Source organism: Erythrolamprus reginae, chromosome 3 (genome assembly GCF_031021105.1).
Source record: "Erythrolamprus reginae isolate rEryReg1 chromosome 3, rEryReg1.hap1, whole genome shotgun sequence".
Lineage (NCBI taxonomy): Eukaryota > Metazoa > Chordata > Lepidosauria > Squamata > Dipsadidae > Erythrolamprus > Erythrolamprus reginae.
In genome coordinates, this window is record NC_091952.1 from 250,817,229 (window position 1) to 250,836,619 (window position 19,391).

The 19,391-nt window shown below is 37.4% G+C and overlaps 1 protein-coding gene across 1 annotated transcript in view; it reads left to right on the forward strand.

Moving 5' to 3' along the window:
- Positions 1 to 19,391, forward strand: part of LOC139165484 (proto-oncogene Mas-like) — a 28,620-nt gene that overhangs the window by 6,835 nt on the left and 2,394 nt on the right. Inside the window, exon 2 of the mRNA XM_070748660.1 lies at positions 7,100 to 7,233. Coding sequence (XP_070604761.1) covers positions 7,100 to 7,233 — 134 coding nt within the window. The remainder of the gene's footprint in view (positions 1 to 7,099; positions 7,234 to 19,391) is intronic.

Sequence of the window (19,391 nt, forward strand, 5' to 3'; positions counted from 1 at the left end):
AATGGTCCAGAATTTAATGGCTTTATAAGGAATGTCTGGAAGAACTGATGTCCCATTCATCGTGAACCAAGACCATCTCTGTGCTTATACTTTGATGACTATCCTGAGAGAAGAGAGGACTTATTTTGATGCTGGATCCCGACGATGAAGAGCTACTGAAATAAGACAACCCAACAGAATTTGGATATCAAAAGGTAGGCACTCAGCATTTATCATACATCCATATTTGACTGATTATGTGCCATCAAGTCAATGTTAATCCTTTATTAATTCTATGACGCTGTACCCAAAGGCAAATTCAATGGCAATTGAAAAAAATAATAATTTAACAAACTTGGATAAATAACGCAGGTAACATCTTATGTTTAATCTCATCTTATTTTTTTGGGGCGAGCGAGCGAGCGAGTGACTGAGTGATTGAGTGAGTAAGTAAGTAAGTAAGTAAGTAAGTAAGTAATATCTTTTATTATAAGGGTTTTTAGTTGTTTTATTAATTGGATTTCTACATGCTGTTTTTATCATTGTTGTTAGCCGCCCCGATTCTGCGGAGAGGGGCAGCATACAAATCCAATAAATAAATAAAATAAATAAATAATATCATCAGTGCTGGTAAGATGTGAGGTTTGCTCTCAGTTTATAATTTAATGGCGTGCTCTGTCGGTGTTGAAGAGGGTGGCCTTATGGGTTCTTAGTTTGGGCTGTTTACTATTGGCTTCTTTGGCAGTCAGTGAAGGGTCCATGAAATTTCCTTGCAAACTTTCCTTCAGAAACTTTAAGAATCTCATGGGTTTTAGTAATCAGCAGAGCTTTCTGTTTCAGCTAGGAAAAATGAAATAAAATTCCAAATAAAAATGTACCGTATTTTTTGGAGTGTAAGATGCACCTCCCCCTCCCCCAAAAAAGAGAGTGAAAATCTGGGTGTGTCAATTACTCCAAATGTAGTCCTGCCGACCTGCTCTGTGCATTGCATTTTGGGGTAGTTCCAGGAGATGGGGGTCCTCACTTCTACATGGGGCTACCTTTGAAAAGTGTTCAGAAACTTCAGATCGTGCAGAATGCAGCTGCGAGAGCAATCATGGGCTTCTCTAAATATGCCCATGTCACACCAACACTCCGCAGTCTGCATTGGTTGCCGATCAGTTTCCGGTCACAATTCAAAGTGTTGGTTATGACCTATAAAGCCCTTCATGGCACCGGACCAGACTATCTCAGGGACCGCCTTCTGCTGCACGAATCCCAGAGACCGATTAGGTCCCACAGAGTTGGCCTTCTCCGGGTCCCGTCAACTAAACAATGTCGGTTGGCGGGCCCCAGGGGAAGAGCCTTCTCTGTGGCGGCCCCGACTCTCTGGAACCAGCTCCCCCCAGAGATTATAATTGCCCCCACCCTCCTCGCCTTTCGTAAACTCCTCAAAACCCACCTTTGTCGTCAGGCATGGGGGAATATCTCCCCTGGGCCTATATAATTTATGTGTGGTATGTTTGTAGGTATGTCTGCTTAAAAATGGGGTTTTTAAACTATTTTTAAATTTTAAATTGTATATTATTAGATTTGTTATGAATTGTTTTATTGTGTTGTGAGCCGCCCGAGTCCACGGAAAGGGGCGGCATTCAAATCTAATAAATAAATAAAATAAATAAATAAAGAGTCTGATTCCCAAAGCGTCCTGGGAAAGTGCATTTAAAGCTGGGCTTTGTCACAGCATGGCCCTATTCAGAGGCAGCACATCAGTCCTCCTGGACCTGCCATTTTGTAAACATGCTGCTGGGCTTCTAAGAAAGACCCTATGCCTTTGCTGCTTCGTCCAGAGGCTGATGTCTGAAGCAGCCCAGGGAACTGCGTTGAAAGCCTTTTAAATGAATCCCATTTCAGATGGCAGCACCAAAATCGCCTCGGCGATTCCAAAAACAACTCCTAAAGCTTACAGCTCAGGAAGCTCAAACTGCCCAAGGAATCCAGTTCTACAGAGGAATCATTGAGTCTGTCATCTGCACCTCTATAATGGTCTGGTTTGGTGCTGCAACCCAACAAAACCAACACAGACTTCAGAACTGCAGAAAAAACAATTGCTGCCAAACTGCCTTCCATTGAGGACCTGTATACTGCACGAGCCAAAAACAGGGCGGGGAAAATATTTACTGACCCCTCGCATTCTGGACATAAACTCTTTCAACTCCTGCCCTCAAAACATCGCTACAGAGCACTGCACACCAAGACAGCTAGACACAAGAACAATTTTTCCCCGAATGCCATCACTCTACTAAACAAATAATTCCCTCACCACTGTCAGACTTTTTACTAAATCTGCACTTCTATTTCTACTAGTTTTTCGCAGCATTCCTATCATCTTTTCCTCCCACTTAGGACTGTATGACTGTAACTTGTTGCTTGTATCCTAAGATTTGTATTAATATTGATTGTTGATTGTTTCTTCAATCATTAAGGGTTGTACATAGAAACATATAAGACTGACGGCAGAAAAAGACCTCATGGTCTATCTAGTCTGCCCTTATACTATTTTTGTATTTTATCTTAGGATGGATCTATGTTTATCCCAGGCATGTTTAAATTCAGTTACTGTGGATTTACCAACCACATCTGCTGGAAGTTTGTTCCAAGGATCTACCACTCTTTCAGTAAAATAATATTTTCTCATGTTGCCTTTGATCTTTCCCCCAACTAACTTCAGATTGTGTCCCCTTGTTCTTGTGTTCACTTTCCTCTTAAAAACACTTTCCTCCTTATTTAACCCTTTAACATATTTAAATGTTTCAATCATGTCCCCCCTTTTCCCCCTTTTCAGATATTATGTACCAAATAATTCATGACAAATGTATCTTTTTTCTTTTATGTACGCTGAGAGCATCTGCACCAAGACAAATTCCTTGTGTGTCCAATCACATTTGGCCAATAAAATTCTATTCTATATTCTGTTCTAAAACATGAGGCTCATGGAGGAAAGAGTTTTCAGCTGTTTTTGAAATTGGAGAGGGGAATTTGCCACCTGAAAACTCTTTCTTCCACAATCGTCACGTTTCAGGATCCGTTTTTTTGGATTGGGGAGAGGATCGCAACACTGCCACCTGAAAACCCTTTCCCTGAAAATGCTTTGCACATTGCATGCAAAGTTAAGAGCATGCATCTTCCACCCTCCTTCAAATGACCCCCCTACTATGCAAAACATTTTCCTCCCTGATTCTCAAAACAGCTCGTGTGGAGGCAAAAAAAGAGCATCAGATTTTTGGGCGGTTCCAGGCAGCGGAAATCATGGCAACAATGTTCTTGGGTGAAAGCGCCTTGCCTTATTGCCTCTGCGCAGTGCCCCAAACCTCTTTTTTTGTCCCCCAGAAGACCCGTTTTTGGAATCAGGGAGTTAGCAGAGATCTCCAGGCAACGGAGATCATGGCAACAGTAATTGTGGGTGGCAGCGCTTGATTGATTGATTGATTGATTGATTCATTCTTTCATTTATTTATTTATTTATTTATTTATTTATTTATTTATTTGTTCGTTCGTTCGTTCATTTGTTCGTTCGTTCATTCATTCATTCATTCATTCATTCATTCATTCATTTATTTATTTATTTATTTATTGGCCCTCTCTCCGCTGCCTGGAACTGCCTTTTCTTTCGCCTCTGCACATTCTGTTTTTGGAATCAGGGAGGAAAATAATAATAATAATAATAATAATAATAATAATAATAATAATAATAATAATAACAACAACAACAACAACAACAATACAGTGAAAGAAGAGAAGCATGCATTAGCTGACTATGTGAAGGAGAGCAAAGAGTCAACATTGATGGAGGTCAACAATAGGAAGCTTCTCAAGGTGAAGCAAACTAAGGACCAGTACAGAAAAACTGTAACTCAATGTCGTATGGACAGTTGGCGGAACAAGGAATTGCATGGCCAGTTCTTGGAGAAGATTGAAGGCAAAGTGGATAAAGAAAAGACCTGGTCATGGCTTACAAGTGGAACACTCAAAAAGGAGACAGGAGGACTAATACTGGCGGCACAAGAACAGGCCATTAGAACAAATGCTGTCAAAGCCAGAATTGAAAAATCAACAGACGATCCAAAGTGCAGACTCTGTAAAGAAACAGATGAAACAATCGATCTCATACTCAGCTGCTGCAAAAAGATCGCACAGACTGACTACAAGCATAGACATGATGCTGTGGCACAGATGATCCACTGGAACTTGTGCCGGAACTACCATTTACCAGTGGCAAAGAACTGGTGGGATCATAAGACCGAAAAAGTGGTCAAAAATGAGCAAGCAAAACTACTGTGGGACTTCCGACTTCAGACTGACCGAATTCTGAAGCATAACACACCAGATATCCTGATTGCGGAGAAAAAGAAAGTATGGATCATCAACATCGCAATCCCAGGGGACAGCAGAATTGAGGAGAAGCAGCTAGAGAAATTAGTGAAATACGAAGATCTAAAAATTGAGCTGCAACGACTCTGGCATAAGCCAGTGAAAGTGGTCCCAGTGGTACTTGGCACGCTGGGCGCAGTGCCAAAGGATCTCAGCAGACATTTGAAAACCATCGGAATTGACAAAATCTCCATCTGTCAATTGTAAAAGGCCGCTTTACTGGGATCGGCAAATATAATTCGCTGCTGCATCACTCAGTCTTAGGTGCTTGGGAAGCGCCCGACTGGTGATGAAATATGAAATCCAGCATAGTTATTTCGTTTGCTATGTTGTATTTAAATAATAATAATAATAATAATAATAATAATAATAATAATAATAATAATAATAAATTAATTAATTAATTAGACTTGTAAGCCATCCCTCTCTGGAGACTCAGGGTGCTTCACAACAACAATAACACAATATAAATACAAATCTAATAATTAAAACTATAGCAAAAACCCATTATCTTAAAAACAAGCAGTAATACAGATAAGGAAGATTGACTGCCTTGGCTGTGTGCCAAGCCCTCCTCTGCCGAGTCATTCCTACCTTCTTCTTCGTCCAAGGAAACTAAACTCTGAACCGATTCTGTCGGCAATAACACAGGCCTGTGACATGTTGAAGTTTCCCCTGCACCCACCTCCACATTCTCTGGGGCAGGAGCTGGGCCAGAGCCAACCACAACAGGCTGTTTTCCAGTCAGATATTTTTTTAACCCTGCTGTTCTGGTCGAAAAAAGTTAAAAATCTTCTGTTCGGGTCACATACAACCCGGACCGAAAACTCTTCATTTGAAGTGCTTATGTTTGGTCAATTTGAAAACTTTTTTCACTTGGAAAGTAGTCTGAACATTTCTGCACACAATGATATGAAAATTGAAATGAAAAAAGTAAATCTTATTGGTTTATTTTGTGGATATAATGCACGCCCCCCCCGTTTTGTGAATTTATTTCAATTTATGGATAGTTTTGCTTGCAAAATCCATTCTATTTTACTAAAGTTGGTGTGGGATTGGTAGCTTGAACATTTCTGAACATAATGATATGAAAATTGAACTGGAAAAATTGATGCATATTGGTTTATTTTGTTGATGAAATGCATGCCCCCCCGTTTTTTTGAAATAGTCTTCACTTTATGGATAGTTTTGCTATCAAAATACATTCTATTTTACTAAAGTTGGTGTGGGATTGGTAGCTTGAACATTTCTGAACATAATGATATAAAAATTGAACTGGAAAAATTGATGCATATTGGTTTATTTTGCACATAAATGTATGCCTCCCCCCGTGTTCAATTATTTCAATTTATATAAAAATTATACTGTTAATTTCAAACTTACATACTTTTTTTTAGTAAAATGGATTTGTTTCATAAAATTAGTTCTCTGGCTACAATGTGGTTGATTTTCAAAAGGATATTCCAAATATTTCTAGCCAAATATGTATAAAAAGTGACAATAATGGCACACAGCAAGGCCGAGGGGTGTGTGGCCCTTTTGTGGCAAAAATAAACCAATAAGAACCATTTTTTCCAGTTCATTTATATTTTTCTTATATTCAGAAATGTTCAATTTAGTATATCAAACCTTTTGGGGGAAAATTCCTTAGGGATTTGTAGCCTTAAAAAATAGAAATTGACACGAAATTCAGAAAGGATGGGGGGAGGGGCTTTTTGATCAAAATAAAAATATAAGTCTCAATTTTTCCAGTTCAACTTTCATATCATTATGTTCATAAATGTTCAAACTAGTTTTCCAGTTGAAAAAGTTTTCAAAAATACCAAATTCAAGTACCTAAAAAAAATCATTTTGGTCCGGGTCTATATGACCCGAACAGACTAAACGTGACTTTTTTTTTGCCCAGAAAAATTTTTTTTCCCCCACCCCCACAAATATTTTTTTGATGATCAGCATTGTTAAATTGAGTAAATGAATGCCTAAGATTTTAAAGAATATTTCGGATTTGGAGCATAAAAAAATAAAAAGTGAAAATGGTTGCAAGCAGCCGAGGGGGGGGGGGGGAGGCCTTATTTCCGATTTTAAAAAAACCAATAAGAATCATTTTTTCAGTTCCTTTATATTTTTCTTATATTCAGAAATGTTCAAGCTACCAATCCCACACCAACTTCAGTAAAATAGAATGCATTTTGCAAGCAAAACTATCCATAACGTGAAAAACATTTCACAAAAACGGGGGGGGGCACATTTATGTGCAAAATAAACCAATAAGGATTAATTTTTTCAGTTCAATTTTCATTCCATTGTGTGCAGAAATGTTCAGACTACTTTCCAAGTGAAAAAAAGCTTTCAAAAAGACCAAACATAAGCACTGAAAATGAAGAGTTTTCGGTCCGGGTCAGGGTGACCCGGGAACAGAAGATTTGTAACTTTTTTTGCCCAGCAAAAACTAAGCCCCCCACCCCCCCCAAAAAAAATTCTCATAGAGAGAACCCCTGAAATGATGAACAGTCATGAAATTTCAAGTTTCAGATATGCAGGGAAAATTTTTTACAGGGACTGAAACTTGGCTTCGGGTCACATACGACCCGAACAGAACAGCAGGGTTGTTCCTTCTTTTAAGTTGTGATAAGATATCTGCACATCTATTTTGTAATAATTTTGTGGTAATACAAATGCAGAGCAGGATATTCTCTTTTTTCCTCCTTAGGTTTTGCAGCTTGGACCACCTAAGTTCTCTGCTCCAGTTGTAGCAGCATCAAGTGCAGACCAAGAAGAATGTCACCCTTATATTCTGAAAGAAATCAATTTGTCTCCTCTGGAGATTATTCCGGTGATTACCAGGTATGTCAGAAGAAAAAGTAGCGTTTGGGTGGTGGTAATTTCAATTTGCGAAGTGGATTTCCATTTTTAGTGATGGTTGGTGTTGGGGAGCATTAGGATGGTATCAGCCAGGACCATAGAATTCTTTTCTTTTAAAATAGTTTTATTAGTTTTCCACTTTTTTAAAAAACACAATAGTAAGTACAGAACAAAATCAAAGAAAATTGAATTAATAATAGTATATACAAAGACAGTGGTACCTCTACCTACAAACGCTTCTACTAACGAACTTTTCTAGATAAGAACCGGGTGTTCAAGATTTTTTTGCCTCTTCTCAAGAACCATTTTCCACTTACAAACCCAAGCCTCCAAAACTGTAACTGGAAAAGATGGGGAGAAGCCTCCGTGGGGCCTCTCTAGGAATCTCCTGGGAGGAAACAAGGCTTCTTCCCCCCCTGTGGTTTCCCGAATCACATACATTATTTGCTTTTACATTGATTCCTATGGGAAAAATTGCTTCTCCTTACAAACTTTTCTACTTAAGAACCTGGTCACAGAATGAATTAAGTTCATAAGTTGCTAGTACCACTGTATTAGCATTATGTTAGCATTAAAGTCACTATATTTATATTATACTAATTACACACTAGACTATAATTTGTCTCAAGTATGTAAATTAGTACATGCTTTTTCCATTAACAAAATAATTTCATATATACTTTCTCATGCAGGCTATATTGCTCCCCTGCCCCAGATTGTAATTTTTTATTTATTATATACTTCAAAATATTCTATGGCCCACTGAAAATCTTACTTCCAGTCTTTTTACAAATAACTGAAGGCCATGAACTTACCCAATACTCCTCCCTCCTCCTATTTTCTTTACAAAAACACTGAACCGAGAGTGATGAACAAAGAGAAAGTTTTTGCCTAAAAAAGGACTAGAACTCGCAGACTCCTGGTTCCTGGGCTGCTGCTTTGAACAACAGATTAAGCAGCCTTTCCAATGCTCTCTAATGCTTTCATGCAAGTGGAATTAGGCCTAATTTCTCTTAAGATTCTGATTAAGATTTTGTTTTCTAAGATTTTGGCTGAAGCAGTATCCCATTTTGGTAGATTGATTGTATGAGATTAGGTTTTGTTTTCTTTACTAAAAAAGGAAATGATCACAAACCCATTGTACACACATACACACGCGTGCACGCACGCACACACACACACATACATACACATGTACCTACCTACCTACCTACCTACATATATATACACTGCTGAAAAAATAAAGGGAACACTTAAACAGCAGAATATAACTCCAAGTAAATCAAACTTCTGTGAAATCAAACTTACTTTATTTGTTTGTTTGTTTGTTTGTTTGTTTGTTTTTATTTATTTATTTATTTAGTTAGTTAGTTAATTATTTAGTTACTTACTTACCTACCTACCTACCTACCTACTTACTTTCTTACTTAGTCCAATACACAATAATACACAATGAAGGTAATAGAGGATACCTTCAAGGAAATAGAATTAGAGAAAGAATAGAACAGAGAATACAGGATAAAATAATCGATGAGATAATAGAACAAAGATATAGGGATAGAAGAGAAGATATATGGGATACAGGAGAGACAATAGGACAGGGGTCGGAAGGCACTCTAGTGCACTTATGCACGCCCCTTACTGACCTCTTAGGAATCTGGAGAGGTCAACCGTGGACAGTCTAAGGGTGAAATGTTTTGGGTTAGGGGATGATACTACGGAGTCTGGTAATGAGTTCCATGCTTCAACAACTCTATTACTAAAGTCAAGTTTGGAGCGGTTAATATTGAGCTTGAATCTGTTCTGTGATCTTGTGTTGTTGTGGATGAAGCTGAAGTAGTCATTGAAAGGCAGGACGTTGCAGCATATAATCTTGTGGGCAATACTTAGATCATGTTTAAGTCGTCTTAGTTCTAAGCTTTCAAGGCCCAGGATTGTAAATCTAGTAATTGTCCACTTAGGAAGCAACACTGATTGACAATCAATTTCACATGTTGTCAGCATATTCAACTTTGTACAGAACAAAGTATTCAATGAGAATATTTCATTCATTCAGATCTAAAATGTGTTATCTGAGTGTTCCCTTTATTTTTTGAGCAGTGTGAATATATATTCCCCTGTCTTCCTCAATCTTCTACAGATGTCTGGGATTATGAGCTGTCCCCATCCCTGCATTCTTCTCAACAGAGATTTCTGATGTTGTTCCAGCAATCTTTTGGAATCATTCTCACAGTTTAAAAAAATATTTTTTTATTATTTTTCATAAAAACAAACAAATACATACAAACAATAAACATAAAGTGGGGGTATATTTCCCCCGCTTCTTATGAAAGTATACATTCAAATATAGAAAAAGAATACATAATTAAATATATGTTAACTATTATAGTAAAAAAAGTTAATAAATTTGAGTTAAAGTTTTACAGATCTTGATGTGAGTGTTAAGTAGGGTTAGTATAACATAATTACCAAAAAAAAATACCTTTAATATAATTCTAATTACTATAGTAAGATAGTGTCAAACCTTCAATCCAAACAATAAAACTAAATTCAACTATTATACATCGAAGATCTTGGTATGTTGCTTATACTTATACATACATACACTACTATATCATAATCGTCAAAAAGTCCTTTTAAACTAATATTAATATTATTATCACCTAGGTAAAAACTAATACAAAAAAAAAAAAAAAACTAAAGATATATCTTATTTTTTCTTATCTATCCATTTATAAACATTGTTCCATGTTTCATAAAATTTAGTATCCTCTTGATCGTTTAATCTTCTTGTCATCATATCCATTTCAGCGCAATCTAATATTTTAGCTATGACCTCTTCTTCCTTGGGGATTTCCTCCCCTTTCCAATTTTGCGCATATATTATTCTAGCCGCAGTTAATATGTGAATAATTAAATAAAAAATTTCTTTCTTGTAGGTCTGATTTGTGACACCTAGTAAGTAAAATTCCGGGGTATTATCTATATCTTGCTTTATTATTTCTTTTAATATTTTTTCAATCATTTTCCAATATATTTTTGCTTTACCACATGTCCACCATTGATGATAATAAGTTCCTATATCCTTCTTACATTTCCAGCATATTGGGGATGTTTTGGGAAACATTTTTGCTATCCTATTTGGTGGGAGATGCCATCTATAAAACATTTTGATTTGATTTTCTTTTAGGGAAACTGATTTAGTCATTTTCCAATTGTTAATCCATACTTTCTCCCATGTGTCTATATCTATTTCCTTGCCAATATTTCTACACCATCTTATCATAGTATCTTTTAAAGTCAACTCTATATTTTTATGAGCGATAAGTAATTTATATATTTTCCCTATCATTTTTGTTGAATTAGTGGTAATTAAAGTAGTTAAAGGATTCTTACTTTTATTAAAAATGTAAAGAGTTTTATCCTTCTGATATCTAGATCGGATCTGGGCGTAGTGCCACCAATCTATTATTATCCCTTCTTCTTGTAATTCAGTTCTAGATTTCAGCTTCATCTGATCATTTAATAGTTCTTTATATCTATAAGTTATTTTCTTATCCTTTATAGACTTTGGATGTGTTATTGCTTCTAAAGGAGCTAGCCAGTCTGGGATACTTAAAAAATGATTTTTCTTTATGTCTTTCCATACTTCTAATAAATATTTCCTTAGTGTGTGCCTTTTAAAATATGAATGGTTTTTGTCCTTATCATACCATAAAAATGCGTGCCATCCAAGCATTAAATCATGTCCTTCTAGGTCAAGCGTTCTTTTATTATCTAAAATTATCCAATCTCTAAGCCATGTTAATGCAGCGGCCTGATAATATAGTTTCCAATTCGGAAGGCCAAATCCTCCTCTTTCTTTAATATCTTCTAAACAATTCATTTTTATCCTTGCTTTTTTACCTTGCCATATAAATTTTTTAACTAAGTTTGTTAAAGTTTTTAAAAAGATACCCCCTGGGTTTATTGGTATTGTCTGAAAAAGAAATAAGACCTTGGGTAAAATGTTCATCTTGATTGTTGCAATTCTTCCTAAGAAAGATATTTTCAAATTATTCCACATTGCTAAGTCTTTTTTAATTTCTGCTAGTAATTTCATATAATTATCATTTTTTAATGTTATTGTTTTCGCTGTTAAATTTATTCCTAAATATTTTACCTTTTTTACAGTCTTTATTCCAGAAATACTTTCTAATTTAGTTTCTAGTGTTTTACTCATATTTTTGGTCAAGTAATGTGTTTTGCTTTTGTTTATCTTTAAACCTGCTACGTTTCCATATTGTTCAATGGTTTGTAGTAAGGTAGGAACTGTTGTAGTCGGTTCTTCAGTTATAAACATTAGATCGTCTGCAAAGGCCTGGAGTTTGTAGGTTTCATCTCCTACGGTTAAACCTTTTATTTTGGGGTCCGCTCTTATTTTAATTAATAAGGTTTCAAGGGTCATAATAAATAACAATGGTGATATAGGACATCCTTGGCGAACTCCCTTATTTATGTCAAGTATTGGTAATTGACTGTTATTCAATATTATATTCGTTGTTTGTTTTGAATATATGGTATCTATTAGGTTAACAAATTTTGGGCCAAATCTCATTTTATTTAATTGCATTTTTATAAATATCCAATTAACGTTGTCGAAGGCTTTTTGAGCGTCCAAAAACATTAAAGATGCCGTCTTGTCTGGGTGTTGTTCATAGTACTCTAGTATATTTATTACAGTTCTAATATTATTTTTAATTTGTCTCCCTGGAAGAAACCCATTTTGGTCTTGGTGTATTATTCCATTTATAACTCTTTTGAGTCTCTCTGCATAAATAGCAATAAAGATCTTATAATCTACATTTAATAATGATATAGGCCTATAATTTTTAATTTTTTCTGGTTCTGTACCCTGTTTATGTATTAAGGTTGTCAGTGATTCTGACCAAGATTTGGGGATTTTTCCCTCAAGTCTACATAAATTAAAAGTTTCTAACATATGGTTTCTTATTGTTTCGTTGTCTATCTTGTACCATTCTGCAGGTATGGCATCTGGGCCTGTGGCCTTGTTGCTTTTCTGTTTTTTAATTGTTATTAGGAGTTCCTCCATTGTTATTGGTCCATCCATGGTGGCCTGTTGATCTTCTGTTATTTGTGGTAAATTTGAAGCCTCTAAATAGTTAAAAACTTCATCTTCAATAACATGATCTTTAGCATATAATTCTTTATAAAAATTATACACAATTTCTGCCTTACCTTCTGTGTCATATTTTATTTTACCATCTTTATCTTCTAATTTTTGAATTAATTTTGATTGACTCTGTTTTCTAAGTTTATACGCTAGCCATCTGCCAGGTTTATTTGCATGTTCAAAATATTGTTGCTTTGCTCTTTTGATCTTTTCAGTTAGTTGGTTTTGTTCTATAACTCTAATTTTATGTTTAATTACATTTATTTCTGTCTTTAGATCTCTGTTCTTAATGTGTTGCTGCGATAAGGATTCTAATTGTTTTAGTTCATTTGTTAATTGTAAGTACTCTAATTTCTTTTCCTTATTGTGTTTTGCAGTATAAGATATTGTTAAACCTCTTATATACGCTTTAACTGTATTCCATAAATTCTGTGGAGTAGTGTCTGATGTTTTATTAATTTCAAAAAATATTTTTAATTCCTTTTCAATCCAATCCTTATATTTCTTATCATTTAATATATACCTATTCATCCGCCAGTTGTTCTGTTTATTATTCATCGTCATATAGACCACTATTGGGTTATGATCAGCCCATGTATTAACGTCTATCTCGACCTCTCTTATTTGTTCTGCCACCGTTTTTGGTGCCCATAACATGTCAATTCTCGTCCAAATTTTATGAGGATTGGAGTAAAAGGTAAATTGCCTTTTGTGAGGGTGTCTTTCCCTCCAAATATCGCTTAGTAATAATTCCGCTTTCATTTTTTGAAAAGTACTAGGTAGCAAATTTCTTCTTGTTTTTTTGCCTTTTCCCCTTTTTTTATTACCTCCCCCTCCTGAGTGGTCTAATTGTCTATTCGCGATAGCATTGAAATCACCTATTATCAATAAATTATCAATAGCTAAATCTATTATTGTTTGGTGTAAATTTTTATAAAATGTCATTTGGTCTTCATTGGGAGCATAAATAGAAACAACCACTAGAGGTCTAGGTTCAATATCTACTTGTACAATCAATATCCTACCCTCTTTATCCTTATATATTTGTTTGGAATTTATAGAATTCTTGACATACATCACTACACCTCTTTTTTTTTGGTCTGCTAATGCAGCATACATTTTTCCAATTTTGGGATTCAACAGTAATTTTTGGTTATCTTTTTTAATATGAACTTCTTGTAATATTGCAATCTGAACATTTTGGTTTCTAATTTTAGAAAAAATTTGCTTCCTTTTTCTTGGTTCGTTAAGTCCATTAACATTTACGGAAAAGATTTTTAAGTCTTTATTCGTTGTCATTTAATGGGTTTTTTGGTTTCTCGCTGAGGTTGAACTCTTCTAGCACCTTGGTCCTGCTCTATTACTTGGGCACTTGCCCCCAAGTTTTCTTCTTGCTGAGTTGGTAATTTTTCCCCTGGTTGCTGTTGAACTAGTTGTAGTTGGACCACTTGTTGCTTACTTGCGTAGTCGGAGTGGCCCAAACCGCTCTGTTCAAGAAAGTACATGGCTTGTTCTACGTTTTCCAGTTTGTACCTTGTAGAACGCCATGTCAGAGAAAGTCCTTGTGGAATAAGCCAACGGTAAGTAATGTTTTCTTTGATCAAAATTTTAGTTAGAAAGTGATAATCTCTTCTGTTTTCTCTGACACTTCTTGGAACTTGCTTTAGTATCTTTATTTCTACTCCCTGACGTTGGGGCGGGGAGTTTCTTGAGTGATGAAGTATCTCATCTCGCAACGCCTTTCTTGTAAACTTAATATGTATCTCTCTTGGGAGGTTGTGCCGACGGATATAGCTATTCGAGATTCTGTAAACTTCATTGATTTCTCTCTGTAAAGCTATGGGGTCCTCTTGAAGTATAGCTCCAATAATTTCCGCCATAGTCGCTTTTAAGTCTTCATCTTTTTCCTCTTTTATATTCTGAAATCGAAGTCCGTACGAAGCTCGTTGCATCTCCAGCTGGATAATAGATTCATCATATCTTCTGTATCTCTCATCGGCTCTCCCTTCAAGATAATCCATTCTTTTCTCATTTTTATCAGATTGTTCTTCAACTTTTTTAACTCGGTCGTCACTTTCTTGAAGTGTTTGTTGGATCTGCTTTATCTGGTCTTTCATCTCACCCATATCAGCTTTCATTTGGGCCATCTCCACTTTAAATTCTGCCAAGTCAGCTTTTATGGCTTCTCTTTGTTGTGTTGCCTCCTCCTTTATGGCTTCTCTTTGTTGTGTTGCCTCCTCCTTTATGGCCTCTCTTTGTTGAGTGGCATCTTCTTGTGATTTGACCATGAAGTCCTTCAAAGTATTCAAAGTCTCATGTATAGTTGCAAGATTGGACTGCATTGTTTTGTCTTTGTCTTTGTCTTTGGTAGACATGGTTAACACTTGATGCGAAGGAGAAGAATGCGGTGACACTTGTGGAGATAGGGTAGTTGGTGTAGTTTGTTTTTTTGTTGTTTTAACAAGGGTTGAGGTGTGGGACATTATCAAATTAGAATCCACTATTTCAAATTTTAAGGTTGGTTTCAATTTTATATGTAGTGAAAAGGGAAAAAAATTACTATAAATTCCAAATCTGTTCAATGTATTTTGTTTCCCTTATAATATGGCTATACCAATTCAATAACAATTCAATTAATAATAGAATTCAAAAAAAAGAAGGGAGAAGAAAGAAAAGGGAAAAAGAAATATTATTATTTAGTGCCACAGAAAAGAAGAACAGGTATTAGCCTTTTCAAGTAAAAGGAAGACAAAAAGTAAAAGAAGGGAAGGAATAACAACTATATGTAGAAAACAAAAGAAAAAAAGTTGGAGGGGAAACTTTAGGAGGAGGGAAGAAAAAAGAGAAGGAAAAAAAATGAAGTAAAAAGAGTTGTTCAAAAAGAAAAGAAGGGGGGGTAATATTTTAGTTCAACTATTTAGAATAGAGCAGGAACCCAAGGTTTATTAACAATGCATATAGTTCAAACCAAACTTCTTCTAGTAATAGAAATGTCCAAGAATAGGGAAGAAAGTCAAAGAAGAATCAGGAAAAAAAAACAGATAATTATTCAAAGACACAATAACAGTATTGTATACTTAAGTTCTTCTTATAAATCCTGTAGTTTTGCTAGGAAGTAGAAATGAAAATCCAAATCTCAAAGGGTAAAGTTATATTTGATTTCAATTCAAAATTCAAAGAGTAAAACAAATCCAAGGCTTGCTTGTGTTCAAAATGAAGTCAGTTTATTTTCCAAATTCAAGACAGGAACAAAGAAACAGATCCCAAGATGGAGTCAAGTTAATTTCCGTGCAGCAGGCAGATGTTAAACCAAAGAGTTCTCAGCAAATAATCCAAAAGGTGTCAGCAAATAATCCAAAAGGCTCAGCAAGTATTCCAAATAGGTTAATCCAACAATAAGTAATCCAAAAAAGAAGTGATTTCAATCTCTTCTAGATTCCATTTAGTTCATAATTATTAAGTTATTTCATGTTGTAAAAAGGAGCAGCAGAAGAAAAAAAAAAGGCAGCAAGACTGTGTTCCTCCGCTTCAAAAATTAAGTCCAGAATATTATGATTTTAAAAGTCTATCAACAACAAATTCTGATCATCACTAGGAATTTCCTTTAGCAATTAAAATTTTCTAAATAGTCATGTCAAATTTAAACTATTTTGTTAAACCATAAAGTCAGAAAATTATTTTATAGGTTCCAAAGTTCACGTTCAAGATGGAAAAGTAAAAGTGAAAAAAAAAAAATTAGGTCCGGCTGTTATTTGCGGATGAGTTTAAACAAGAAAAAACTTTCACTTTCGCCCTGGAGAAAAAAAAAACTTTTACTTAGAACTTTTACGATCTTCTGGCTTTAAACACGAAACACAATGGAGATTTTTACCTTAGGTCCTTTTTCTGCTATATTCTTTTTCAATGTAGATGTAGATATTTATACTTTCACTTCTTTGATTCTTATTCTTCCCGCTGAGTGAGGGGAGAAAGCGCTGGCCGGTCCTCTTAATCAAAGAGGAGCGGTTCTCCCGTCTCCGAAGCTGCGGGACGAACCGCTGCCTCCGGAGTCCTGGCGATGGGTCCTCGGGCAGAGGAGAGTCCCCTGTTCATGGATCGGGCCATCCGGGCCCGATCCGATCGCAAATGCGACCTTCGGAGGGGGTAGAAAGGATTCGCCTGGCAGAGCCCTGCCAGACACGTCCTGCCGCGATCTCCACCAAACCGGAAGCCTCTGGAATCATTCTCACAGTTTAGGAGTTCACAAATTCAAATGCTCCTGCAACTTCTGGGACAGTTAAATTGCTTGTTTGATTGAAAATTAAGAAGGGTTTTCAGTGGCTGGGATAAAAATAGTGACTCTGAAATATGATTCTTCCTATGAATCATCTTGATAATCAGAAGTCAAGTCCCCTTTTATTTATTCTGATAATTGTATTTCTCCTTAAATTGCAGGGCTCGGGATCTTCCTTTTCAACCACTGATCTGAATTTCTCCAATCAAAGAAACAAGACTTTTGGTACAATTATTTAATCTTATAATAAGTAGGAGCAGCAAATGAATTATATTATATATTATTTTCCTTTCTATTGTGGCTACTACAGTGGTACCTCATGATACGAACCCCTCGTCTTACGAACAACCCGAGATACGAACCCGGGGTTCAGAAAATTTTTGCCTCTTCTTACGAACTTGTTTCTTCTTACGAACCCGCCGCCGCCACCGCTGCTGAGAAGCCCCGCCGCCCGGCTGTTGCTTTTTGAAACAACCGGGGGGCTTCCCAGGGTCCTCCTGAACCCGAATGCCAAACCTGAACTTCCGGGTCCGGCATTCGGGAGGCCTCTGAGTAGCCCCCCGGCTGTTTTAAAAGGTGACAGCCGGGCGGCGGGGCTTCCCAGCAGCCTCCCGAATGCCAAACCCAGAGGTTCAGCAAAAGTTCGGGTTCAGGAGGCTGCTGGGAAGCCCCGCCGCCCAGCTGTCACCTTTTAAAACAGCCGGGGGGCTTCCAAGCAGCCTCCTGAACCTGAACGCCAAACCCGAAATTCTGGGTTCGGCGTTCGGGAGGCCTCCGAGAAGCCCCCCAGCTGTTTTAAAAGGTGACAGCTGGGCGGTGGGGCTTCCCAGCGGCCTCCCGAATGCCGAACCCGGAAGTTCGGCAAAATTTCGGGTTCGGGAGGCCGCTGGGAAGCCCCGCCACCCAGCTGTCACCTTTTAAAACAGCCGGGAGCCTTCCCGGCAGCCTCCTTAACCCGAACGTCAAACCCGAACTTCCAGGTTCGGCATTCGGGAGGCCTCCGAGAAGCCCCCCGGCTGTTTTAAAAGGTGACAGCCAGGCGGTGGGGCTTCCCAGCGGCCTCCCGAACGCCAAATCTGGATGTTCGGCAAAAGTTCAGCCCCGCCGCCCAGCTGTCACCTTTTAAAACAGCCGGGGGGCTTCCCAGCAGCCTCCCGAACCCGAACGCCAAACCCGAACTTCCGGGAGAAGCGCTGGGGAGGAGCAGAAGGGCTGGCTTGCCTTGCTCCCCAGAGTTTCTCCCAGGAACACAGGGACGGCAAAGGGGTGGGGGGGAGAGAACAGGAGGCTCAGGACTCCGTCAGGGGCAGCGCTGGCTGGCAACTTTTCTTTTTAGCGCTGGGGAGGAGCAGAAGGGCCGGCTTGCCTCCCTCCCCAGCGCTTCGGCCAGGAAGACAGGGACGGCGAAGGGGCGGGGGGGGGGGAGAACGGGAGGCTCAAGACTCCTTTGGTGATGGCGGCCCGGCTTCCAGGTTTCTAAGTTCTGGGCTTGCACACATTAATTGCTTTTCCATTGATTCCTATGGGAAACATTGTTTTGTCTTACAGATTTTTCACCTTACGAACCTCCTTCTGGAACCAATTAAGTTCGTATTATGAGGTACCACTGTACTAATAAAGAAAATAAAGTACTTGAAGATGCTTTATGGGCTTATTCCAAAATTCAAATAGCACCAGATCATGGATCCCTACCCATTTTTTCGTATCTCTACATATGTGTGAGGTCATGGTGCTGCTGATGGGTATTTCGGGGGGGGGAAATGGATGCATTCACAAAATGGCTGCTTGAGAGAGTAGGTCATCTGTTAAACAGGCTTATGGAGTATATAAGAATTTTTACACAATGATGTTTGCCATTGTTCTTTGGGGGGACTTTGGCAATAAAGCTAACCTCTATATAAGAGAATTTTACGAAAAATTGTGATTGGAGGCCAATAAGCATCTCTGAAAAAGATGGAAAAACAAGAATAGGTAGAATAGTTTATTGTTCACAAAAAAGTAATGCTCACTCAGAGAGACACAATATTGTATATATGGAATGGATGGATGGATAGATAGGAAGATGATAGATAGATAGATAGATAGATAGATAGATAGATAGATAGATAGATAGATAGATAATAGATAGATGATAGATAGATAGATAGATAGATAGATAGTTAGATAGATAGACAGACAGACAGACAGTTGATGATAGATAGATAGATAGATAGATAGATAGATAGATAGATAGATGGATGGATAGATAGATAGATGATTGATAGATGGATAGATGGATAGGTGGATAGATGGATAGGTGGATAGGTGGATAGGTGGATAGGTGGATAGGTGGATAGGTGGATAGGTGGATAGGTGGATAGGTGGATAGGTGGGTGTGTGGGTGTGTGGATGGATGGGTGGATGGGTGGATGGATGGATAGATGATAGATAGATAGATAGATAGATAGATGCTAGATAGATACATAGATGCTAGATAGATACATAGATGCTAGATAGATGCTAGATAGATAGATAGATAGATAGATAGATAGATAGATAGATAGATAGATAGACCGAGAGAGAGAGAGAGAGAGAGAGAGAGAGATGATAGATAGATAGGTGGGTGTGTGGGTGTGTGGGTGTGTGGGTGTGTGGGTGTGTGGGTGTGTGGATGGATAGGTAGATAGATAGATAGATAGATGATAGATAGATAGA